The 27,372-nt window shown below is 40.7% G+C and overlaps 1 protein-coding gene across 3 annotated transcripts in view; it reads left to right on the forward strand.

Moving 5' to 3' along the window:
• ARHGAP6 (Rho GTPase activating protein 6) overlaps positions 1-27,372 on the forward strand; it is a 329,176-nt gene that overhangs the window by 164,543 nt on the left and 137,261 nt on the right. The window contains exon 1 of one of the 3 annotated variants that reach the window (XM_069874645.1): positions 1,770-1,862. The exons of the other annotated variants lie outside the window; for them this stretch is intronic. Coding sequence (XP_069730746.1) covers positions 1,818-1,862 — 45 coding nt within the window. The 5' untranslated portion in view covers positions 1,770-1,817. Of the gene's footprint in view, positions 1-1,769; positions 1,863-27,372 lie in introns of those variants that run through there. 3 annotated transcript variants of the gene reach the window in all.

The raw sequence follows: 27,372 nt of genomic DNA on the forward strand, positions 1-27,372 counted from the left end.
GCATATGCAGAATTCTCAGATTAAAACCATCTCTTTGAGATAAATGAAAAGCAGAACTGAAGAAGGGAAAATAAGGCAATGGCATACTTTTTTAAAAAAAACCTTTTATTTGATTTTGTCTGCCTATTTGGAGATCCTGATGGTTTGAAATACTTGATGTGTAAAGTTTCTTCCTGTTGAGTACTGCTTTATGGGTAAATGCAGATACTATATTCTTTGTTCATGCTGAATTAACTGAAAATTACCTCCCTGTCCATGGGAGCTCTTAAAGATGATTTCCTCTGCAGTAGGAATTAAGATCCATGGAAGATCCATAACTGTAAGCTTGTTGGGTACCATACATCATCATCAGAGCACATAAAATCTTTAGCTCAACTGATTTATCTTTCCAGCATGTATTTTGAGTTCTTCTACAAATTGTCTCAAAAAATCTTTCCTTTTTTTCTGCAGAAGAACTACATTACCTTTCTTTATAGATAATGCAACGCGCTTGTGACACATTTGCTTAGATCGTAGGTCAGAAGCAGTAAACCTCATTAATTTCATATACGTTAGACAGTGCTAGAATAAAGCCACTTCCTCAGAGAACAACTGAGAGTAACTAGGGGAGTTACTTTGCTAACAAAGACTTGTGCAAAGCACTGAGAAATGATTAAAGAGATGGAAGAGGACTCAGGAAATCATCTCGCCTGTCCGTAGCCTCACTCTGCTGAGGTCATGCCTAATGGAGGGAAGTGTATGTATTTTTAAACATTTCAGCTGATGGAGAAGCCACAGTCATCGCAGGCAAGTCACACAGAAGTCTCTACTAATTATAATACAGCAGAATTCATTTTTTTCCTTCATAATTTGTTTTGTCTTCTAGTTTGTGTAAATGCACATTCATAAAACAACGAATAGGCCATGAAATAACATTTCGTTTTCCAAAGCCTGCGTGTTCAGGAATCGTGAGTCAGTCCTTCTAAATCACGTTTTATAAAAATATGTATTAGAAAGTTAGTTTTATTTGTTCAGCCTGGAGAAGAGAAGGCTCTGAGGAGACCTTATAGCAACCTCCCGGTACCTGAAGGGGCTACAAGAAAGCTGTGAAGGGACTGTTCACAAAGGCTTGTGGTGGTAGGACTAGGGGGAATGGGTATAAGCTGGAGAGGGGCAGATTTGGACTAGACATTAGCAAGAATTTCTTCACAAAGAGGGTGGTGAGACACTGGCACAGGTTGCCCAGGGAAGCAGTGGCTGCCCCATCCCTGGAGGTGTTCAAGGCCAGACTGGATGGGGCCTTGGGCAGCCTGATCCAGCAGGAGGTGCCCCTGCCCGTGCCAGGGTGGGTGGAACTGGATGATCTTTAAAGTCCTTTCCAACCCAAACTATTCTATGATTCTGTTTGTTCCTCTTTGGTTTAGGTCCTCGCTTGCAAGGCCGGGGCCGCCCCGCCAAGCTCGGGCTGGTCGGGTGCTTGGCTGTGCGAACGAGGCACGGGACGGCTGGAGCCCCCTTGGCTCCGCGCTGCCCGGTGGGCGCGGACCCCCCCCCCCCATCGCTCCCCCCGCGCAGAATGGACCGGTCCGCAGGTGCGGCCGGGCTGAGCGGCGCGGGGGGAGGCGGGCGCGCCGACCGTCCCCGCCGCGGGGGGGGAGTCCCCGGCGCTGGGCGGGAGGACGGGAGCGGCGGGAGCGCCGGCCCCTCCTCGGGCTCCCGCGGCGGGGTGGGGACATCCCGGGGGCGGGGTGGAGGCGAGAAGTTAACGGGGAGAGGCGCCGGGGCTCGGAGGCTGCCGGGCGGGAGCCCCCGCGCCGCCGCAGGGCAGAGCAGCCCCGATGGGGGACTCGGTGTTCGGCGAGAAGCCGGCGCTGCGCTACGCGGTGAGTGCCGGGGCTGGGGGTCTGTCCGTCTGTCTGTCCGTCCGCGTGGGGATGAGCGGCGGGCTCGGGGAGGGGGGCAGCCTCTCCCCGGGATGCTTCCCTCCGCTTTCCCAGGGGGCAGTTCCGCGCGTTGCTGGAGTTTGGCGTGGGAGCGCGTCTCTGCTCAGAGAGGAGAGCGGGTGATGCCCGGGAGCGGGGCTGCAGCCTCTCCGCGGGCAGCGGGGCGCTCGGAAGCGCTTTGGGGGAGCCCCGAGGGGCGCTCTGGCACGAGGAATCGCTTTTGGGGGGAGCCCCGAGGCTCCCCTCCCGCACCCCGCTGCACCCCTGCTCCCCACCCCGGCGGGGCGCGCCCCCGGCAGCCCGCGCGCTCTCGGTGACCGGCTCCGCTCCCGCCGCCTTTGGGGCGATAACACCGTATTTTATTATTTCCTTCGCGAGAGCTTGTGCTGTTGAGAAGCCACTTCCTTTCCACCAGCCTTATTAGGAGCATTTTTTTGGTTGCTCGAGCGTGGCGGGGAGGGGTTGGGAGGGGGGGGAAGAAAAGTCGCATAAACCCAACCAGCTGCCTCCTCTCCCGAAGTCATAAATAAATGGGAGCGCGAGTAAATCGCGTGCGAGCTCTGGTGCTGCTCTCTTTTACGGTCATGTGGATAAGGAATAGAATAAGGAATACTGTCATTGCCCTTGGTGAAGTTAGGTGGGAATTGTCAGTCAGAGCAGGCTTGGTTTTTAAAAGGTCCTGGTGCGTAGGGCTGCTGTCGCTGCAGGGGTGGATTGATAAGTGGATTCATTCCATCACCTACGGAATGCGCAGCGATACCTTTTCCTCGCTCGGTTCCCTTTGATTCCTTTAGTATAGACAAGTTTCTTTCAATGCCTTTTAAAAAGTCTTATGTGAGCAGTTTAGATTAGAAGTTGTTCTTTGGTTTCGGGGGGGTAATGATTGTCTTTTTCACAGAAAGTGTCATTGGGCACTGGTAGAGGTTGCCCAGGGAGGTGGTTGAGTCACCTTCCCTGGAGGTGCCGAGGGGCATGGTTTAGTGTTTGATAGGAATGGTTGGACTCGATGATCCGGTGGGTCTCTTCCAACCTGGTTATTCTATGATTCTTTGTAAATACTTCCATCCCCACTCAACCGCAGGGATTACTCAGAACATTCAGCTACTATAGTAACACTAGGACTTTTAAAGGTGATGGTGGATTGTCTTAAACAGTTATATAGAAGCAAATAATTTTGTATAAATTTTGAGTAGTGGTTTCTCGAATAAAAATAGGTATCATGCATGAAATGCATCAGAACTTGTCCTTTTACTAGGATAATTACCCCATTCATATTTAGACACACGGGAGACCAGTGACAGTCATGTCACATGCGAGCTTCATGAAACTTTTATTGCTTCCTGTGATTGTTCTTGTCAGTCTACCATTAACCACTAGTTACAAACGTATTCTTGTTTCTGCTGCTTGGGTATCAGTCTGTTTTGTAGCCTGCAGCCAGCAGTAGGTAGTACGTTAAGTTCAGGTCAGCAGGCATGCAAAGGAAAAAGCACCATGGTCTCTGGTTGCAGTGATTTTGCAGCAATGGTAATGGTCATCTGAGATGACCAATACCACTGTTGCAACACCACTCTCTTTGACTGTCATATATTACAGTAACGGGGAAATTGTGCACCTAATATCTTTACTATTTAAACCAGTAGGAAGTATTTCATTTTAAAGAAGTATTTCAATAATAAAGTAACAACACGTAGATGCATCCAGGAGGTAAGTGACTTTTGCAGGTGATGTTTCTGTTTTGTTTAGAGAATATAAACCTGGAGGCTGCGCATTATCCATGCATACACTTAATGTGAAGTCTATGAATAGCCTAATTGAAAACAAATGCTCATTGGCCTGAAGATAAGCCAAGACTTTAGAGCTTTGTTGGATTGAGGCATTAGTAATTATTCTTTGAATGTAACTTAGTACCATTCTTGTTAACTTTGAATAATTGTGTGGTGTAAATACAAATCAAATTCTTGGTTTGTTTTGATAATTGTGAAATAAAAATTATACAGTGTTATAGTATTTAATAGCAATTACTTTATTGGCAGAAGAAATTACAGTGATTTCTGTGGTGGGCTTTTCTTCTGCTTTTCAGGACTAGTAATTAAAATTCCATGGTTTTCCTAGAAGCGTGTAAGGAAGGATCTGCATTAGCATGTTGATTCAGATCAGCAGTGTGGTTTTGAAGGAATTCTTCAGTCTTCCCCACTCATGTGCCTTGGAGCAGCTGAGGGAACTGGGATTGTTAAGTATGGGGAAGAGGAGGCTTGAAGGGACCTTATTGCTCTCTACAACTACCTGAAAGGAGGTTGTAGTGAGGTGCGTGCTGGCCTCTTCTCCCAAGTAACGAGTGATAGGATGAGAGGAGATGGCCTCAAGTTCTGTCAGGGGAAGTTTAGATTGGATGTTAGAAAAAGTTTCTTTACCAAAAGAGTGGTCAAATTTGGAACAGGATGCCCAGGGAAGTGGTTGAGTTGCCGTCCCTGGAGGTGTTAAAAAAGTGTGTAGATGTGGCACTTTGTGACATGGTTTAGTAGGCATGGTGTTGTTGGGCTGGTAGTTGGACTCGATGATCTTAGAAGGTCTTTTCCAACCTCAATGGATCCTATGTCTTGGGGCAGTCCTGGAGCATGGGAACCAGTATTTGTTCAGGCGATGATTACCTGTGATGATGTGCTCCTGGCGCTGCCCAGTGCCTGAAGAGTGTTTGGGTTTCAGGACTAAGCTAGAGTAAGCTTGGATATAAGCTTGCAAAACGTGTATGTTCTGGACATCCAGTTCTCCATACCAGCTCCTTTGCTCTGCAGTGTGTTACTGCTAGTGCAGTGCGCTAGTGTAGTCATAAATCAGCAGGGATGTCGTGGTGATCCTGAAACTTTATGGTGTATTTGCAAGTATAGCTTATACAAATGAAGACTTTAATTTAAGACTGTAAGGTCTGTGGGGATGATCACATGACCTATTGCATGTTTCATCCATTGCATATCAATTGTGAGTGGGGTGGCTGATAGTTAACGTCAGTTACACTTTGACCTCTGCACTGGTATTGACTCACCAAAAAGCTTCATTAGGCAAAGAGGTAATTTTAACCAACTGAAACATTTATTTCAGTGAGAAGTAATTTAAAAGAAATCAGCCAGTTGAAAGTGAATAAAAATGTCTTACTAAAGGAGAGTAGGTAGGAAAAAAAAAAGAAAGATGGTTGCACTTGCATTGAGTCACAGAAACAATTGGGGTTTTTTTCCTCCTCATATATTTTCACCAGCCCAGAGACCTCTTCTCCCTCTCTGATATTTATATCTCTATAGTATTTTTATGAAAACTTGTAGAAAGTTAAATAATATCTCATCCTCACTTTATGTTGGTTGATCAAGTTATACCCTTTAATTTTTAGACCTAGGTTAGTTTTACCTGCCTAGTAATCATCCCGATAAATTCATTATGATTTACAAGCTATTTTTGGTATTGTGGTGCTTATAACTGATACAAAGATCACCAAATCCCTGGAAGTGTTCAAGTCCAGGTTGGATAGGGTCCTGAGCAGCCTGAACTACTGGGAGGTGACCCTGCCCATTCCAGCAGGCTTGGAATTGGATAATCTTAAGGTCCCTTCCAACCCAAACCATTCTGTGATTCTGTGAAATGTTCCAGGAGCATTTTCAAATTATTTAATTAAAAAAGATGATTGTCTTCCTAACCTAGCTTTTTTTCCTTTACAGATCCATTAGTAATTTGAAATGTAGTTTTTTATGAAAGACTGAAAATAACCTTATGTGTTGCACAACCAGCTGGCCCCTCAGTTGTCCAAAGCAGGAAGCTTGCAGCATGATCTGGTTTGAGTGTAGCCATTTTAAGCTTAGTGTAGCATCTTTAATCTTGTTTTGTCTTGAAACATTTACCAGAAGGGATTTCCCTGAAAGGAATATTTACCCTGATGAGGAAACAATCTGTCTTTAATCAGGGAATAGGAGAAAATGGAGAGATGTTGGGAGTTGGAAGTGGCTGCCATGACCTGTGGGGTACTAATCTGAAAAGGAGACACAAGACTCTTCCTTTGAGCCAAAATCAAGTACTTCTGGCAGTCCAAGCAGAAGGGACATATGGATCCCTGGAGGACACAACTATGAGTTGGTTTAAGCCTTCGAATCTATTGCCAATACTGAGGCTGTCTCCAGTTCAGATGTTGGAGAGTATTTTGGGAAAAGAAGGGTTTTTCCCTGCCTCCAGCAGTAAATGAGGCATTGTTTTGTCTTGGGTGTTTGCTCAGCCCGTATCCAGCTGACCCATTGCTGGTGTGACTTTCATCATCTTGGATCCATCAGTGTGTGTGGAGGGGTGGAGAAAACAAAAGAAACAGTTCGCACGGGCAACTATGACACTGGTGAACTGCACAATGCCTTCTGGAGCACAGAAGGAATTACAAAAAGGATAATAGACATTTTCCTCCAATATTCTAGTTGTAATAATGCTAATTGTTGCCCTTGACAAAATTAAATTACAGAATAATTCGAAGTAGAATAGTGACATTGGTGGTGACGCTGTAAAACTGTGAGCTGGGACTATAAAAATATCTTTGTGAGGAAGACCCAAGCACTGACGTCATCTTGTGGGCTTGCTTGTGTTTTGTAAGAATCCACTTTATTTAAAAGTTGCTTGCCTTTCTGATTTTGAGATGCGTTTCCTGATGGCTCAAACCTTCAGCCACTCACAGATTTTAATAACAATTATGTGCTGCAAGTAGATGACGTTTATTGCACTGATTGTAGTAAATTCTAAGTAATTTATCCTACGGGATGGATGAGTGTGCTGCCTTCACCTAGGCCGTTTATGTGGTTTCTCTGTCTTCCTAAAGGGCTTGCCAGCATGAGTTGGTGGAGGAGCAGACCAGAGCAGTGCATATCCAGGTCAACCACAATGTACGTTTCCAGGCAGGTTTGGTGAGGTGAAGGACAGGCTGTGGGATTCAGGCAGTGCTCAACAAGTTCTTGCCCACCAGGCTGTGTAATTTAAACATCTCTGCTCCACAGGAGACAGCTGCATGTTTTCTCGTATTCCAAGTACTCAAAGGCAGAGTTAACTAGTTCAAAACAATTAAATCACTCCGTAGGTGCTGTTTTCTAATTAGAAAATTGTGAAGAATACTTCCTACTTGATCAGATAAGCAAGTTGCAGCAGAGGCAGTTAGCAGGAGAGGAATGATTAAATGTCATATTTCTGGCATCCAGCTCTCTTGATTTTATTCATCAGTGACTTGCGCTGACCTCATGCACGTTGGACGCTTTGCTGAAGGAGTATGATTTCTGATTGCTGTTGAGACCAATCATGCATTCTTCATTTGCGTGAAATTCCCAGTGCTAGGGATGATTCATAGTAACACTTTCGCAACATTTGAAAGTGGTTTTATTGCTAATCTCTGAAGAGCATATATAAATATAGGAAATGAGCACTATCTGTCACTCAGTAGTGAACACCAAGGCTGAGCTTTCATTGGGATCGATGGAATCTGAAGTAAGTCCAGCCGGCTTTTATCCACCATGCAAAGCAGCCAGGAGTTAATGATGAAGAGGCAGGATGAGAAGAAGCAAAGAGCTCTTGTGTGTTTGTGTCACGGGCTTTTGAAAAGTTGCCCGAAGTTGATTTTGGTTCAGATTGGCTCATATGTTTTACTATTTTACAGCACTTGAACTCCTACTGTGTTCCTGCCCTCCTCCCTTCCCCCCCCCCCATAGGTATTCACGTCCTTTCTCTCGTGTACAGGAGAAAAGATGGGGGCAGATGCAGGCTGATTTTGGTAAGGCTTGGTAGACCAGGTGTAGAGCCATTCTGATGTGGTCATATTAGTCTGCCTGCAGATACTGACCAGGAACAGACATGGCCCAAAGTATGAAGAAAGTGGCCACTCAGTGTATAGACAGACAGGTAAAGCTTCCCTTTCATTCCATTATTCTGCCCATCTTTGCATAGAATCACCTGTTGCTGCAGCACAATTGCAGGTTTTGTAAACCTACTTAAAAACATGCTGTTTAATAAAGCCCCGTGTGAGTGAAGCATCAGGGTGGTTTTTTTTCGGAAGCACACAATCATTTGGTTGTGATGTGGCAGTATGCTTCCCAAGTACAATTTATGCTTATTGTATTTCTCCAAGAGGAGATTTTATCAACCAGCAATAGTATTTGGTAAAGCTGCTGGATAGATGAGATTTTTTGCTCATAGTGCTGAGGAAGTCTGCCTGTGCAGCAAGGTCATGCATGGCCAAAATTGATGACCTGTGCCTGGCAGGAAGGTTAGCCATGCAGATGAAGTGCAAGATGAGAATGAACTAAGGATTTTGGTCTCTGCTACATCCTTTTTTTGGTGATTTTTGAGCAGGGTGCTTGTCCTGTCCTCTTTGCTTAATTTTTTTCTGCGGAAACGTTTTTTGTCCTGAAAAAACTGGCATGTAGAAAAACATGCCAACATTTAGGAGATGTTCAGATGTGAAGGTGGTGTGATACCTTTAAGTAAAAATCTTGGCCTCTATGTTGTTGATAACTCTGCTCACAGGCTGATAGTTTGTATTTCGGTTCTGTTTCCCAGAACCGTTTTGAAATTTGGAGGGGGATTTTTAGATTTCTTTCAGCCTGAAGAGGAAAGCTGTGTAAGTGGAAGATGATTTAGGTCACAGATATATTTAGATAGTTGGTTTTAGGCATAAAAATCATATTTTTGCTAAATACAGACCTTCAAAGCTTAATTTATTCAGAATTTTAATTCTAAATAAAACTAACACCTAAGAAACAGTCTTATATGTGACATGCTTGCAGGGTCTTTTGAACACTTTTGAACTTCTTTCATTTGTCTAAGTATCTGTGTCATTCCCTGAGTAGTATGCCTGTGCAAGGGCCGTTCGATGCTTTTGTTCTAATGGAAAACTTGTACGTGCAGCAAAGATACAGCTGAACTACCAGTGGCTGGGAAAAGATGCACTCAGAGTTCAAATTTCACGCTATTCCTGCCTTTCTATATTTGAGAATATAGAAAGCCCTTTCACTCTGCGGAGAAATGGCTTTTTCTTGTGTCGGGAATAAAGGAGGTGTGCGTGCATTGTGTTGCTTACAAAAAGCATCTGACAACCTTTCTGTAGCAAGCCTTGGCTGATGATTCCGTGTGGCTCACATGTGGTTTCTCTAAAGGGGCATCAGATCTGAATGCTCCCTCGGGACCTGCCTGAGTTGTATCAGGCAGGGCTAACTCAAAAAGAAAAGTAAGTAATGTTTTTCTTTCTAATGCTTACTATCTAAGCATTACCAACAGAGCACAGTTAAAAAGATTTCCTGAGTATATCCTCTACTATATGCAAAAGCGTTAGGAATTGCTAATGGGGAATTGAGTATTACAACAGCACTTAAATAGACAACAGTAGTGTTCAGTTGCTAGAGGCAAAATGAGTAAAGTTTGGGTTTGTTCAGGCTACAGTGCGCTTAGGTATGTGGGAAGAGTTAAGTACCAATCATAGCTACCCATAAGTTACTGTTGTTATTTCATACTTGGATGTTTTACATAGTCGAAGTAGGTGAATGAATCCTTGGAAATGATACTGGAAGCTATTAGATGTTTTGTCATACAATTGAATTGATTGCTTTTTAAATGACATCTTAGATATTTGTGCATTACTTTATCAGAATCTGTTTATCAATTGTCTTTGCTGTTCTGCCATGAAGGTAGGTGATCCTCTGATTTTAACTGCTACTGTGCTGTGTAATTTTACCAGATGAGAGCTAGTCCAAGCTGTTTGCGTTTTACGGTAGATGATTAATTCTTTTTTGAAGTCAAGCATCTTGAATGGCTAAGCATGTCTGTAGATGTCTGGTGTGTAGCACCCAAACATTGGCCTGAGTGTCTGTGTCTCCTGAAAATTATTATTATTTTTGTTTTGTATTGATAAGGGTAAAATATTTGCAAAGGTTTGCATATGTAGAAAGTTGATTGTGTTGTCTAGGTTGTCAAGACTTGATTTGGACACCTACATTAGGTGGTGTTTAATGTTGATTATTGTCGTCTTCTGCTCATTAGTTTGTAAAAGCTCCTGTTATGCTCATCCATATGTGACTTGGTATATGAATTCAGTATCCTTGCAGGCTGAAATTATCATTTGTGTAGATTACTATATCTTTTCCAATCTAGTCTTGTTAATAAATACCCTGAGGCTTGCAAAGCACTTTGTTGTTTAAACACAAGTTGTGGAAAGAATCTGAAGATCATAATTCGATAGATGGGGTTTAAGCTTGCTTAAAACTTTTGTTACACTTTCCTGATGGAGTCTTGAATGAACACATAGTGTAGCGTGATCTGTGTGAAAACCAAACCAAAACCCAAACCCACAAACTGTGTAGGAAGAAAACCTTAGGTACCTGCAGCCTGGTCCCTGTTCTTGCTGAAGTATGTCCCAACTCTTGGAACACGTGTTGAGTGCAGCTTTGTGTGGAGGCCACACCCTGTGTTTCCCTTGGCAAATTGTCTCATATTCCAGTGACCCCTTGGGCAAAACATCCTTTAATTAGTACTGTGGCCTTAAATGTTTCCTTTTTTCATCTGTGGTAAATTGTTGTGTCCTACATCATTGCAAGCTGTTATTAATATTTGCATACTGTGATTATGTACCCCTTAAATGTCAGCTTTTGTAGCTGCACATGTTGAACGTTGGCAGTAACTTAAATAGAAATAGAGGATATCTTAAACAAAAGTGAGTGATTTGTTTCAGTGCAGAGGAACTTGTGGCAGAACCTTGGAGATTTTGCTGTCTGGTAAGCAGAAATCTCTGAGTAAGTGGGGAAACCCCTGATTAGCTGGTTGCTTCTTCTCCAAGATGTCTGTTTCTGTGGTGTTGGGTTCTTAGCCTGTTGCAGCATCTAAGCACATCTGGACAAATGGTAGAAACAGGTGGTAGGAGAGAAAGATCATGACTTAGACATCCACCCTCTACTAAAAAGCTTTCAGAGTTGCAGCTGCTGAATCTCTTTACTTCTTGCAACTTGCAAAAGATTTCACCTACTCTCATGTAATATCACTCAGGGCCATGAGTCAGTCATGTTCTCAGTGCATATTGGCAGTTTTGGATTTAAAGCTACTGGGTTTTCCAGAGGCAATTTGTAGTCCCCCTTCTTCAGCAAAAAGTGAACTCCTGCTCAGTTTGTTGAGCTTCAGGGCATGTGTTTTTTTCTTTCAGGCAAAGATTTTGCCAGTTGTTGTGCCTCCTTCTGTCAGGTAGCTGATTCAGGCCACTTTGTTTTCACATGGCTGAGTGAGCCTGGAGTTACATGGATGTTCTAGCTGGAAGAAATGAAATGGCTAGTGATGGGTTGGTTTTTTTTTTCAGAGTTAATGAGGACTGTCAATATGAATTCCTCTATACATATTTGTGGACATTTTTGCATGTCCTTGTGCCTTAATGTATTCAAAAGGACTGATTTATATTGATGTATATCTGAAATGCGGTCTAAGGGTACAGGAAAGCAGACTAATGAAGTGCAATGTTGAGAACTTTATTGCTCCCTTACTTGTCTTCTTCCAGAATCCATCTCCATTTTAGTCAAGATTTTCCATGCACGACTGCAGAGCCCATGTGAAGCAGTATCAAGTTCTATATTTATGGGAATTTAAGATAATAAAAATGTTGCAAATAAGACAGTCTCCATCGGAATTGGAGGAGAAGAGGGGTAAAAAAAGGAGAAAACTGTGCAGTTCCTCTCTAATTGTACGTTACTCTGTCAAATGTTTTTGTTACTAAATTTAACAAGGAGAGTGTAAGATGCTTACATTTGTTTCAAGAAGAGATGCTCTTGTCCTTTCTGATTGCTGATCAGCTGATGATTGACCTTCTAGCTAATTAGTTTTGGGGAAAATTCTCCCTGCAGTGACTTCTCTAATGAAACATAATTGCACCAGTACAGGTGGTTAATTGGATCAGAATTGGTCCTTGCAAATCTTTAATTATTTGATAGTGCTGTAGTCTTTAAAATATACCTTGGTATGAGAAATTTGGGAGTCTCCATTTACTTATTCTTTCTGCATGAAACTGGAGATGTTTTTGTTAGTGATGCTGAGCAGAATCCTATATTTTACTTCTGGAGAGGGTACATAATGGCTGTAAAGTATCTAAATACCTCAGTGCTAGAACAGTATTTCTGGCTACAAGTTACAGTTACCATAGTGTGCCTACTAGACTGTACATTAGACTGAACTGGAAACAAGATAGTGGCTCTTGCTACTGTGTGACTCTGTCAGACCATTTTGTATCACTTTTCATGTATGCATTTCCATCATCCATTTCAAGTCATCGAAGTCAGTGTTTGCATTGCTGCAGGCTTCCTTGAACCCAGCTAAGAAGGACTTATTTTTGTGCCTTTAGATATGTCATAGTGGCATTCAGACTTCTGTGAATGGATTGGAAAAATGACACTTTGGATTCTCAAACTTATTGTCTTTCAGTGACTTTTAGGTCTGCACTGCTGAAATTGAAAAGAAGTCTCTGCTGGAAGCCAGTCCTGGACATTTAACCTACTAAAGCCAGAGGGTGTGTTTGTTTTTCTTTTCCTCCTTTCTTCTTTCTCATGTAGTGTTGCCAATACAAAATACCCAGTAATTGTTACTGTGTAGCAAAGTTCTGTTAATGCTATTGTGACTCCTTTTTCTCTCTGAAGGGCTGGAAAAGGTGAAAGGCAGTATTTCTGTCCCTAGATTAAATAGTGACTAATTGAAATGCGCAAAGAGTGCACATCCATGAGTAGCAAGCTGCTGGGCTATTTTTGTGTCTCTTGATCATAACCTCAAAGTGTTTGGCCAGAAATATTACTGCCAGGAAGCCCTTACAGTCACTATTGATGACTTTAAATATAATACCTGTTACTGTAACTTGCATGTAACATTAAGCAGAGTTTACTTATATCTTACTTTTGCTTATTTTGTAGCAGTTGTTTAAATCACATGCCCTTTAAGTAGAAATCATGTCTGCAAAAAAGAATTCCAACTGAAAAAAAACAGTCACATAATTCCTTTCCTTTAGTAACATATTCCTGAGGATGGTTTGTGTTCCCGAGGTTGGTTTGTGTTTGGTTTTTTTTGTTTGTTTGTCTGTTTTTTATTGCCTCTGTTTTAAAGTTCTCTTAAATTCTGTCTCTTGCAAGACAGTGAGAAAATGAGGCATTGTAAAATACACGTGCTCGGTAGATCATACACAACTATCGCATAAAAACTCTATGCACAGCATGTTATCAGTCCAACTGATCCTATATTGTTTCTGGTGGAATATTTGCAGTTTTAAATCAGATTTCAGTCATTGCTTCTGAAAATCCCAGCATTTGTGTGGCTGCTTGACAAGGGTGAAGGTGTTTTCAGTGTTCTCGGAATTATATGCAAGTTCTTTGTTTAAAATAAGTTTTTATCCATTTGTTCATTCCTTTTCCATTTATACGCAGCCTCTTATGCTCCATTGCTCTGGTGTAGTACCACGCACTCCCTTCCATTCCCCAGCACAAAAAAATCTTGTGGTACGTTTTTCTTCCACACAGGCATCTGAATTGTCTGTTAGAAATCATTGGGTTAACTTACACCTCTGAGGTATTTTTTAGATTCTGTGGAGGCTCAGGTGGCTTTTGAATCTGGGTCTGGTGGTTGTTGTTTTTTTTTTTTAAAAAAAATAATTATTTTTATAAGTAATTCAGCCAGTAACTTCTATCTTATAATGAAAACTCATATTGCACAATAATGGATCTTTTCATTCCCTAGACTGCCTTGTGTCCTAAATAATTATTGCAGTTGAAAGCATGGGATTTTGTCAAATACCTTTTATCAGTATGTTTAGTTCTCAGGAACTCGGTAATTCTGTGATCAAAAAAAATTTTAATCCTATTTCTATTCTTGGTTTCATTAAAATAGCATATCCTATAAATTTCCTTTAAAATAATTGACAATATGTACTTCAAAAGTTTGGAGTTCTTTTTATATGAACTTATATAGTGGTGTATTCTGTACTAGAGAGACTGGTGTTAAAAATATATGCTTCTTGCTTTGAAAGGCAAATTACAAACATTTTTTCTCTGTGGCAATCAGCACACATTTGGAGCTGAAAATCTGAAAGCAAACTGTTGATTTGAAATATATCTTGTCATTTTAGAGCCATTTCAGTTTACTACAAATCAGTAAGAGTGTGTACCCTTGTTTAAGTAACCATGCCAGATCCTCTTTATGTTGTCCCTTCTCTCTTTTGGGCATGCCAATTCCATAGTTTTCAGTGATACCAAATTTATAAACTGATAATGAGCGTGTTCTGTCAAGTGTTTAATGTATTTTGGTGCATTCAGAGGTAATAGTGTTGGGAGTGTGTACGTATGTCCATGATTATCTTGGATAACCTTTTTAAGTTCTTGATTCATCTCATCTCACTCTTTTCTCCTGTAGAACTCTTCCACCCCTCCAGCCCCCCCAAACTAATAGTAATACTATTCAGTTTCCTGTTAACTTGGTAGAATTGATATTTATCTATTAAGGGTATAAAGGGAAGGGGGAAAATAGGAGATCACATTTATTCTGGCATAAGTATCTGCAGTTAATGGAGTTACCATGAGGAGTTAATGGGTCTTGCTATTCATATACTTTTAATTCTGCTTGAACTGGCCTCTAGCTATCTTTGTGGATCCATTTTAAAGCAAGCTTGAATGCAACTTAAACAGAGTGACTGGAGCAAGGCAACAATAAATACTCTGACTCACCGCAGTGCATATTTAGGTATTTAGACAAATATTTAACTCTTAAGTGCAATTTCTTAATCTGACTCCCAGTAAGCAGATAAAGAAGCAGGCCTTTTTTGATCACATTGATCAGGTAAATGAGGTTGCTTTTACATGAGCTTTCTTTAAATCCTCTAAGGGCTTCCCTGCTTGAAGCAGAAATGGGAAAACAAATGGCCATGTATTCCCTGTCACCCATTATAATTATGTCTTATGATGTGATTTCTTTGCGTTTGGGATTGTGCCTTTTGTCCATGTTGTACCACATGCAGTTCAAATCGTCCCGGCCCCTAAAAGTGGTGCTTTCAGTCTTGATAAAGGTTATAAATAAGCAAATCTAGTGAAGACTGAAGGTCAGGACTATTCCTGCCCTGCTGGTTGACCTGCTCTGAGTAACCACAGGCTACTTATTGCTCTCATGTGCTCTCATCCTCATCAAATGAGGAAATGAACATGGTGTTTGGGTGCACACTCTAGGTGCAGTCTTATTGATGATTTAACTGTTTTCCTTAGTTCCACTTTGCCCACAGCAGCCAGTCATTGCAAGACCACTGCCTCTTTGGCCAGCATGCACCATGTTTAATGTTCTGAGTGAATGTGACACTTTAAAAAGAGTTCCTTCTATAGAAATTACGCTGACAGTCAAAAAAAGGCAGAAAAACCCTTCTATCCTCTTTGTGTTTGATGAATCTGAGTCTTTTCAGCTTATTGCCAGTGGCTTGGTTATCATTTATTCTGGAGGTGTTCAGCTCCCAAAGACTTAAGCTGCGGCTTTGTTTGCTCAACATCACTGAAGGACAGCACTTGGAGATTGAGTGATACATTCATATAAATGTTTCTGGCTTATAAACAACTCTGGTGATACACCTGTGTAAGGGAAGGCCAAGCCAGGGTGCATATTGACCTTCCCACTGTGTTAGCAAGGAGCATTGCTCAAAAAAAGGTGTTTCTTTAGGAAAAAGAGACACTTGTAATCACAAGCATTTCTGCATTTTTCTTGTTTATGTATATTAAAATATATTAATTACATATTTATGTGCATTTTAATGCTACATTTGTATATACTGTTCTTTTGTTTCTTCTCTGCTGAAAGTATTTCACTTGGGGCTGGCCATGAGATTACCTAGTCACCACAATGATTGGTGACAAATATCACCAGCATTGCCACCACATGAAAGACAGAGCAAGGCTTGCCGGTTGCCCTCTTGAGGATGCAACAGAAAACTTTCTTGCTAGAAGATGCCTAAGTTACCTTGCTGAGACAAGTTTTAGTTATCAATTTTGAAATGTTTTCTTTATGACTGCGGGCATTTCTTGTGTCCTGTGAAAGCAGAGAGCAGCATGCCATGTTCTGTTAGATTTGCTGGCATAATACCAAATTGTGACTGCAAGCTGTTGTGGTATTTTCGATGTTGGTGTTAGTGAGACCTCACTTGTGAGTTTTGTATAATTATTTCTCTGAAATACTTTTCCTTAAAAAGTGGTAGCTTTGGCCTTTCAACAGAAATAACTTCAGTTAAAAAGAGAAGAAAAAGAGAAAGTTGAATTTTCCCTACTTCAGGATCAAAGCTGTCTGCTGTTTGGCCTGGTACTGGGGAGAGTCCGCAATGATCCCAGTTAGTCCTAGGTTTTTATTTTTTGTGTCACAAGTATTTGGTAGTTTCCTGGCTCACTTACATTTCCCATAGGTTTATACTCTCCTAAATGTATTTGAGTCACTTCCTAAATGACCTCTGAAACGTATACTTCTAGTTGTAGTGAATCTAGATAGCTGTAACTTGATCACCAAGGAAAATTGTACAATGGAGAGAAAAAGTAAAAAAGAAAAAGAATAGCTTTACTTGAGTTCCTTTAAACATCCACACACCCCGCCGATTTGGTACACATCTTCCTTCCATTTGTAGTAGGCTTAGATTGTGTTTAGCACTTACGCTTTACAATGTTTTCTGGAGACTGATGTGGTTTAGCACTACAGAGGGACCACAGGAAACGATCTCTTGACTGAGTCTATTAATTATTGTTCCGCCGAGAATCTGTTTTTTCTTCAGAAAGAATGGCAATAGCAAACAGAAAAAGCACTCTGGAAATAAGGCAGTGCAATTATTACTTATGTTTGGCAAATTAGGGGTCCAATCCTTTTCCCAAAATTTTCAAAGAAGCGTATTTGTTCTATTTTGACATAAAGTTTTATAAGACAATCAACCTTTGACCCTGGAATTCTTCATACTTGCTTGAAGCTTGAAAGTGATTTCTTTGGAAGAAAAATATTTGGAAAGTTTAGCAAAATTCCACTTGGCCAGTATCTAGGAATGTAAGACACAGGGGACCTCCTGGGTTGTGGATCCTTGCCCCTTTCTGTTGCTACGCATAATCCCTTACATAAACACAGCAGGCTCTGTGTCTCAGGAGTAGTTTTTCTTATGTTCACTCCTTCAGCTGAAGGGCTCTTCCAGAGCTTTGGCTGATAGGCATGTTTTCATATTGATCTACATGTATTCTCAGGACAATATGAACTTCTGGTTTAAAAAGCACTTCTGCTGCCCATGTTTCCCTCTCCCTCAATTCATTTTATTTTGGCCGAGGAAGAGGGGCTGGCGCTTTGTTGTGATGGTTGTTTATCTTCTGTGCCTCTACCTAGAAACTCCTTTGCACTTGTTGCCTTCTTCAGGTGTGGAACTTCATGCAAAGTGGAAACAAATGGCTGCCTGGGAAAGCAGAATGACGGGAGAGCAGAATGACAGAAGCTCATATCATGACCTGAGGTCAAAGAGAAAATGTCCTCTGTCCTGATCCCTCCCCCACCCCAACTATAAATGGAGCCAGAGCTTAGCAGTTGACATCAACATTGCAGTGTTCTTCATTTAGATGACTACCACCCTTGGTGACCTTTTCAACTCATGGTGCTTTCTCCACCCCTCCTCCCTCCCATCTGTTAAATAGATGCCCTAATCAGCTTTATTCTACAGTACATGAGGAGGAGCATCCCTTCAGAGACTGAGATCTGCTGCCTCTGCAGGCAGAGGACGAGAGGGAAGCCGAGCACGTACCTAACTTTCACTCTGCTGGAGTTTCTTTTGAAGTGGTTCTGGGGACTGAAAAGGGAAAGGTGGAGTTAGGAGGTAGCAAACAGTAGATACAGGGGAAGGAAAAGGGCAAAGTGCTGATAAGACAGAGAGAGAAAGAAGGTTATATCTGAGGAGACCCTGCTACCATTAGTTTGGAAGCCAGTGTGCAGCCTGTGCACTGATCCCTTACATCCCCTGCAGCCCCCTGCCCTTGCACCAGTACCCCTGCCATGGCCCAGAGTGTATAAAAATCCTGGTGCTTGAAGAAACAACTGTGGAAGAAGCTCCTGGATGCTTCTCTACCGCATTAAACCATTAGTGAGTTATGCGGGTAATCCTTTTGCTCACATGAGCAGCTTTCTTTTGCTTGCACCGCTGCTGCTGTGACAATAACTACTTTTTGCATCAGTAGCTTAATTTGAAGGAAGCCTTTAACTTTTACATTTTGCTAGCAGTAGTTATGGATACATTGTCAATGGAAAAATAGCACTTCTGCCTGAAATGTAATATGCGTATTTGACAAAGATGACTACAACTTGAAAAAAATGTGAACTTTTTCAGTTCCCTCCCTCTCCCTAATTCATTCCCTTCACTTTTGCTATTCTTTCTGTTTTGCCAAACTTGAGAAGATGGAAGATATGCAATCAAAAAGATACAGAACAGTAAATACTGTTTGAAGAGAATCTGTTGCAAACTGAGTTAATTTGAACATTGCATATGTTTTCCATTCATATTGGCTTTGTTCCCTGCTTACAGGGCTGCACTTGAGATTTAAAATCATTATCTTTGTTCTTAGCCGTGGCCCTTTGTGCTGTGCACGCTAATCAGGGATATGTTACATTTTCGGGGGGAAATGTTATCTATAGTTGTAAAATTTTAAGGATGGCATTACATTAAGGTAAAGGTGTTTTTTTTTCATGTTGTGAATCTGAATGGGAAAAAAGAGGAACAGATCTATGTATGCCTCATTGTTTAACATGAAAGTATGCCACTTCTCTCCTACATCTTTTTCCCCAAGGCTATAAAGCTTTAGTAGCACTTAGCAAAATGTTCAAAAGAAATAGATGCACAGATGATTTTAAGGACAGCATATAAGGCATTCTGAAGTAGTGACTCATGCAAAGTGTTAATAAATAAAACCGTACTCAAATTGCTTAAAGCTGCCTTTGTTACACTACAAAGGTGAGAGGTGCTCCTGAAATGTCAAATCAAGATTAAATTGTCTTCAAACTTGTCCATCTGGAAGCATCTCTCTAATGTAGATAAGGATCTTCTGTGAGGCCAGACTGGCTAATTATCTGACATTTTTTGGCAGAAAGGGTCCACAAACTTAAGAAGTTTTAAAACGCTTGGTGATGTTTATGAAATTTTCAATTTTTCTGTCCCTAGCAGTGCTTTAAAATTAGATTCTGAGTGACTTTGGTATGAAACAAGCCAACAGTGTTAGTTGTACTTCCCAGCCTGTTCCTGTTGTGCTAGAAAGGTGTAGGGGTGGTGAGAAGGTTATTCCAGTTCTTGGTGGCCTAGAAGACCTCCTAGTTGATGGGGTGGAGCAATTTTCCTGGGCAGGTATAATATGCCAGGTGCGGTGGGATGGTGTTAGGAGTCTGCTGTAGATGCCAAGTTCTGCTTTGGCCTAGAAGTCCTTAATGTTGCTAGAGAAAGAAATACTACTGGGAGATACCTGGCAATAGGGAAATTTTATTTCTTGAAGAAGATACTATTAATAACGGTAGGGTATTTCTGGATGTAGTAGTCAACATATTTCTTCTTCTAATAGCTATTGAATGAAAAGATATCTCTGTTTTGGCTTAGCTTTTGTATCTAAGAATGACCTTGTGAAAGAGCTCACTGCAAAAACTGTCCTGGAACAAATGCTTACTGCTTAATCCATTTCAAGTAGGAAGTCAAACAAAATGCGATCAGAAAACGAGGGAATTGATTAATTAAACTGAAGAGATCAGAGGAGACATTATTTTTTAAAAAAAACAAAACCAAAACCAAATACCCAAACTTTCAGAATACTATATAAAATATTTCATTGGAAATGCAAATGTAGGATTAACTGCCTCAGAATAGAGGGTAAGCAGAGATCTTGAAAAGAGAGCTGAGGCTTGGAGGTTAAAGACTTCTGTGAAAATTGTCAAAAAGTCAAGCTGAGTTCTTTACAGAGGAAGCTGATGCAAATAAAAGATGTTCTTCAGGCATAAAAAAAGGACTGAAATGAAGCACTATGCACTGAAGGTGCAATATAGCTTAAAAACGATGTAGAGATGATTTCAAAACTAGATACCTTTTCTACCTTCGCTCCCTGTACAGTGATTACATTGGAGATGCTATATTAAAACCAAGATAATTTCTGTAGTGTGGGCCTGAAAAATAGGATTTCTGGTTTTCCAAGATCTTGAGAACCATAGCATGGTCATCACTAAATGACCAAAAGAATGCTGCAAGGTTAGAAGTCCTATGTGTATTTTCTTCTCCCCCAGTTATATTGATTGTTTTTGTAAAAAAACAATCTCTTTGCACGACTCTCTTTGCAAGTCTTGCATCAACTGTGTTATTAGATATCACCTCAAAATATTGTAGGGGACTGACACATAAAATTCAAAATCTGATCTCAGGCATTTTTGATCTATCAGTCATTTCAGAGCTGCTTGCATTGACTGGGGAATAACAAATATATTGCTTTCTGTTGATAATCAAAAATGTGGCTCAGGCACCTATAGATTTATCTGACATCTGTTATGTGAAAGACTTTATTCCTTGTCTTTAATAACTTCCTTGTTCTAATGATGAATGGAACATGAGAGGAAAATGAAGCATAATTTTACCATAGCCAGATTGTTCTAAAATAACTTGATGGTTCTCTTTGATAGTTGTTGCATTTCTGAGAATTGGTGGGGAGGGGCTTTTTTTTTTTCTTTTCTAAAAACAAGCATTGTCAAATACAAGGTCCAACATAAAAAAAAAAAAGCCTTGAGATTGTGCCTGTAACTCTTTTAATTTAACAAATTAAGAAAATCAACTATAGTCACCTCCAAAATAGTTCCCGTCTGTGTTGACACACAGCTGCGTATGATGCTGTTAACGTTCAAAGCAATTCCGCGGATCATTTTCTAAAAGGCTGTTGAGCATCTCTGTTGGTTTTGCTTTCACATCTTCTGTCAACAAAAAATGGATTCCTTTGAGGAACTGACTTGGTCTTTGACTGAGTTTTATAGTAAAGAGATCCCAATAATTGAAAAGCTTCCATTGCAGATGTCTTCAGTTTCACAAGCATCTTGATGTTAACTCGTGTTCACTCTTGCACACTGACACTTTCTGACAGAGGGTGAGAAACAGCTATATTTTGAACATGTGTCCACTCATACTGAGTGAAGTGATTGCGTCTTGTCTCCCTGTGACAGGTTAGAACATGTTGTATAACCATCTCTTTGTCTTTCCCCTCCCACTTTTGCTTCCGAAGTGTCATGGTTTAGGCCAAGCCTGATTTGATTAGTAGATCAACTTGAGCAGTTGCCCAGTTCCCTCCCCATCCAGGGAAAGGGAAATGAGAGGAAAAAAAAAAAGACTCATGGGTTGGAATCTTAAACAGCTTTAATGAAACAGTAATAATAATGAGGAAAATACTATTTATAAGAAAATAACAAAATATATACAAATATATATATAGAGTTGTCTCCCCTCTTGATGTGATTGTATTGCCACAGATGCCGCAGAGCAGGCATGAGGAAAAGGTCTCAGACTAGACTTGGTGGCAGGAGGGAGGTGGATTCAGAAACTGCATTGAGGAATGTATGAATACAGGCTCAGTGGTCCCTCAGTTTTATACCGAGTGTGAACATAAATAAGATGGAATACTGTCAGCCAGTTTTGGGTAACCTGTCCTGTCCACAGCTCCCTGTAGGCGTGACACTTCACCCCTTTCAATTATGGCACTTTGCCGGCTCAAGGATGGCTTTGTTTTCTACAGGAATAAGTATAAGCAATGGTCTTGCTGCATTGTCGGTGCCGTGTGTTATCACTCCTAAAGAAGCATAGTCTGAAAAGCATGCAGTCATCTTTCAGAAAATGAAGTTACCTAGGCAAGGCTTAGCTGAAATGTTACAACACTGAATCTACTTTAGCTGAAAACAGAACACTGAGCTAAATAGTCTCTTTTTTGTTTTGTCGGACCTCGTATGTGAGAGGTTAGGTTTTTGGTAGAGAGTGCTGGTACAGTTTCACTGAGAATCTGAGTACATTTCCAGGGCTCTGTGTTCAAGAAATATAAACTAATGTTTGGAGAAATTGTAAGAAAACATTTAAGGAAATAGAGGTACTATCATCTTGAGAACTGGAGGACAGTAAAAGGGAAGATCAGAAGGGTGTGATTGTTATTAATGAATATATCTAAGGAGTAAATGGAAGAGAGTTCTTTCTGTTAAAACACAGCAGTGACAACAAATTAATTGTAAACAGGGCATAAATAAACTCAGGTTACTGATTAGGAGGCTACTTCTATGGAAGCAGTGTGTTTTCTTGAACAATGTCTCAGTCAGATGGTGCTCACCTTCCTCTTCTCATTTTCTCATCAAAAGTGTTGTCTGCAATAGGAAATAAGCTCCTCTGGTCAGGACTGCTGGGGTCAGCAAGAAGTATTATTTTTCACAGAAAAACTATAGAAGATTTGCATTGAGGAATTTGTGGTGTTTTTAGTATGCAAGGACTACTAGCATTGTGTATGTCTGTTCAGGGGCTCAAATTCCAGTCTGAGTAAATGAAAAATAGAGCCTTCAGTATCCATGGAGACAAAATATGCCAAAGGACATAAAAACTGAAAAACTTATAAGATATTTTCATCTCTAGACTTTTTATTGAACGGAATGTATTTACGATGAGAGTAGATTTCTTTATAAGACATAAAATTCTATGTACCAATTGGTCTTCTGGGCTTTAAAGTACATTAATGTCATGAAGGCAGGAAATGCAGAACTTAAGCAAAGAAAGACTGGTAGTCAAGTGCGTTAGGAAAATGAAGATTGAACTTCAATGTCACTGGGGCAGAAAAATAGCTCGTAGTTTGAGTGCAATGATTTAATTGAATTCCACTTTCCACACTTTCTTTTTTTATTGTTTGTACAGTACTTTTTTTTTTTTTTAATGTATTTTAAGGTTTCTGCTGAGTGGAAGAAATGTTACTGGGCTGTCCTTTCCCCTCTGGTGAGGAATGAGGTGGTGTTTTTTGTCTCCATGCGTATGGGGACAGAGTGTAGTTTGATTCTCATAGAAGGATAGAGAAGAGCCCTGGGAAGCGCTAGCAACCCAGTCCAGCAAATATGTGATGGTTGGTTGTGTTTTTTTTTTTTTTTAAGGACAGAAGTTATGTAGCCTTAAAAGGACTTGTTTAAATTTTTAAGTGTGTGCACTGAATATGTCAAGTTTGTAAGGAGCCAGCGATACTTGCATCCTTTTAAAGTGAAATTATAGAATACTTCACATACTGTTTCTCACCAAAAGGCAGATTCTATCTCTTGCTACATTTAGAATCATAAAACCAAATAGTGAGAAACAGCATGTGGACTGTTTTCGTAATTTTCTGTTTAAAAATGGGTCGGCAAGCCAGGATTTGCTGGCTTCTAACAACCTTGACATAGTGCACTCAGAAGGAACCCCCTCTCCTCCCCCTCACTCTACAAACCTAAACAAGTCCTTTTAAGGCTGTATAAGAAGGATAGCTGGTAGCTATGGATATAGGTACTATATAAGTATTTACATAAGTGAATTAATTAATAAAAAGGACTGGGGAGAAACAGAAACTAGAAATGGCAGCAGAAATGCAAAGTTCTATAGACAGTAGCTGGATGCTTTTCATAGCTTCATTGTCTTGAAATTGGTTTAGATGGTTGGGGACTGTACGATATATTCCTGTTGTATAAACATAGCCAAGCTAGGGTGTCAAAGAAGAATCTGAAGAGAGTTTTACAAATGCTTGGCAATAGGCTTCCATGAGTTTCTAAATAATGCAGTCATGGAGGCTTTTTGGATTGCAGTATATATGGTTTGCTAATGGGGAACTGAGTGGTATGGTGCTTATCTGTTTGCCTGTCATTTTCAGAGTGTTTCCTTAGTTTAGGATTATTTTGTAACAGGCAAATCCTGTGAGCCTTTGAACAAAATGAAAAATGCCATTGCTGCTTTAGGACAACTTCATTCTTTCCTGCATGTGTTATATGTCTGTTTTTTCCCATTTTGAGCTTTTGTGATTAGTTTGCACGCTACACCTAACTTTCCGCCCACCAGGCACCGTGCTTCATTAGCTATCACTGGATTTAACACCATTCCTCTTCAATGTGTGGCTTTATTATGCGATATATGTTGGATTAAAGGGCATAAGGTGCTTAGCTTGGCAAGCTGATACACCAATCTTGTATTGTTTTTCCTATTCTAATCTTCATTAATTTAGGTGTTAGTATTAGCATGGATTTAATGCAGTATCACTTAGATTAGCAAAATGTTAAAATTATTCCTGTAAGTCAAATCCCTTAATACATCATCTCATCTGTGAAACTCCTCTGGAATGGCCTTGGCTTAGCCAAGGCTGCTCTCCAGCATTGGTAACAGGCTGTGAGATGTGGTCTGGCTATTAGTAAATGTAATGCAGTAAACTCTATCCTGATAAAATTTTTGGCATTACTCCTATTATATGTGGAACTTTTAAAAGTTATTTGGTTTCTGTGCAGCTTGTAGCATAGCTCTGTCTGCAGGACTTTGATCCTAATCCCTTTAACATGAATTGTAGTTGTTTCTTACTGGAATTGGTTGAAAAAGTCCTCAGTCTTTCCCTCCCAAATATTGCTGGTATGTCAGATGCTCCAGCACTGCTTAAACTTTCTCAGGTGTCTGTCTCATTTTGCCTCTGGAAATGGCTTAATTACCACACTTTGAATAGCGAGCTCTTTAGCTGGGCATGGACTCCATTTGTCATCATGATGTGGAGGGCAGAACACCCTTTGCGACGTTCCAGGACTCTTCAGTATTTTATTATTAGTAATTATTAACATGCCATACCACTGCTCAGACAGTACAGGATGCAGCTAAATCCAGTTATGGATAAATGCTTGCCAGGTTCATGCTCTTTACCTCTGTTAGTAAGGAACACTAGGCTTGTTGAAAGCATAAGGACTCATGCTGTGTTTTCATGTTGTCCTTTCTTTAGCGTTGAGTAAACATCCATAACTGATGCTGTGTTGACATCAGTGAAAGCTAAGTGTCACATTTGTCATGTAGTATGCAGTTACCTAGTTCTGCACACTTGAATCTCTCTCTGGGAATCCCTACCTCATGGTCCCAGCAAGAGAGCAAGGCAAGAGACTTGTTTAGGGCAGCGTGGTTCCCAGCTGAGTCTCTGCATCAGACAGATGCCAGTATTTGTGAGTTTTGAATGGAGCTGACAATCAATAACCCTGAGTCCAAAAGGAAGATACTACTCTGCTACAGAGGAATTTCAAGACAGTGAGATGAGCTCTTCAAAGAAAGAAATGGTCTGGCTCATCTTTATTGTTTTGTGACTTTAGGGAAATGCCAGTTTTTATTTTGAGAATCACTTTCTTTGATTTTCAGTAAAAGATCAGACTGTTGCCTGGGTTTTTTTCCGTAGCCACAGTTTTGGGCAGCTTCACATTCAGATTTGAATCTGAATTCTTTGAGTCAGCCTCATCATTGACATGAACTAGTGAAATAAAAATATAAGTGTGATGGATTCCTTTCAAATGTAAGGGTTTATTAGCTTATTAATTTCTTGGTTAGTTTGGTAATGAGTTACTCGGGCAAATGTTTTTATTACATTATTTCTTACTTCATTTTTTGTCTCCTAAAGAAGAACTCTTGCTTTTGGCAATGATTTTTATTGGCTACATTTAGATGGAGTTTAAGTGTGCAGCCAGCACACTTTCTTGTGCTGCATAATGAAAAAGTGTTTGCTATAATTTTAAACTATGAAGCAATTTGATAATAACTATGAATATTCTGTGGGGTGTAATTATCACATAGATACTTTTTATTTCAACAATGTACTAAGTAGCATGTTCTACTCTTTAAAAATCCAACACTGACAGATAAGGTTTGGGGAAACTAGCACAATGTAATAACTTGTTTTTCTAAATGATATTTTGCCACTTAGTTTCTCAGCTAGTTGGTAAACTACTGTAGATGAAAGTTCGTGTTTATCTGACAGAAGAAGTTTTATGGATTTAAAGAAGTTTTTCCTTCCTCTTGCAAGGGTAGATAATTTAAGTAATCATTGGCTTGAGTGTACTGATAAACTTCAATGAGTGGCACTGTCAGCTTATTTCTCTATATGCATTCCTTTTTACAAGTACTGTCTAATATGACTTGTACTAAGGAAAGAGGAGAAGTTATCTTTTTTTCCTTTCTCTTTGTGTTTTACAGAATTAGAGAATAGTTAAGATTGGAAGGGCACCTCTGGAGATCAAGTCCAACCCCCTTCTCAGAGCAGGGTCAGCTACACCAGCTTGCTCAAAGCTGTGTCCTGTGGAGGTTTGAGTATCTCTAGAGATGAAGACTACACAGTTTGTCTGGCCAATCTGTTCAACTCTTCGACCACCCTCACAATAAAAGTTTTTTCCCTATATTTAAGTGGAATTTTAGTCTTTGTCCAATGCTCTTGTCCTGTCACTGGGGACTACAGAGAAGACTGTACTTCCTCCTCCTCCAAGGGTATTTCTACACATCGATAAGAACACCCACTAAGGCTTATCATCTCCAGCTGTCACCCTCCCTTCTATGAGAGATGCTTCTGTCCCTTAGTTATCATTGTGGCACTTTGCTGGAGGACTTGCTCCAGTACATCTCTGTTTCTTTTGTACTTGTGAGCCCAGAAATGGACCTTGGATTCCAGGTATGTCTAACTGAGGCTGAGTAGAGGGGAAGGATCCTCTCCCTTGACCTGCTGATGACACTTGGCCTAAAGCAGCTTATGCAGCTTAGGAAACTGTTGGCCTTCTTTGCTGTGAGGGCACATTGCTGGCTCAAGTTCAGCTTGTTATCCACCAGAACCAGGACCTCTTCTGCCAAGTTGTTTTCCAGCCCAGCAGATCTGCTATATTTGACTTGTTAGCTGGACAGTTCTTATGTTATGCCCAAGTGTCCCCAGAGGTCTGGCAGGTCTGATGTGATGTGGACCTGACAGACAACCTTGTCATTAAGTTTGTGCACCTTTGTGCAGTGTGCCTACATTCTTCTATAGGCATTATAGGCAATCCGCGTACCCATTAAGTCATGGAGCATTTGACATCTGTAGCTGGCTTATGGGCCTCCTAATAGCTGCTTGACATAACTGCAGTGATCTGCTAGGAAGTGTGGTCCCAGGGTTGAGATCAATACTGTGTGCTTAGTTTGTGTACACAGTGTAGACAAGAATACACAGCTTGGTTCTGCACTGAGCTTCCTCTGTTATGTGTACCTTAGTGCCATACCTTACACCAAAAAGTGAACTAGTATCAAAGATTTTGACTCGAGGAGAATTGCTCTTCTTCCTAAAAGCCAGTGTAGATTGCTGGTTATTATAAAACTACTTTCCCTGAGTGGAAGGTGGTTTATAGCGTGGATCCTTCAACTCACGTTAAAAAAAAA

This window comes from Phaenicophaeus curvirostris, chromosome 1 (assembly GCF_032191515.1).
Source record: "Phaenicophaeus curvirostris isolate KB17595 chromosome 1, BPBGC_Pcur_1.0, whole genome shotgun sequence".
NCBI lineage: Eukaryota > Metazoa > Chordata > Aves > Cuculiformes > Cuculidae > Phaenicophaeus > Phaenicophaeus curvirostris.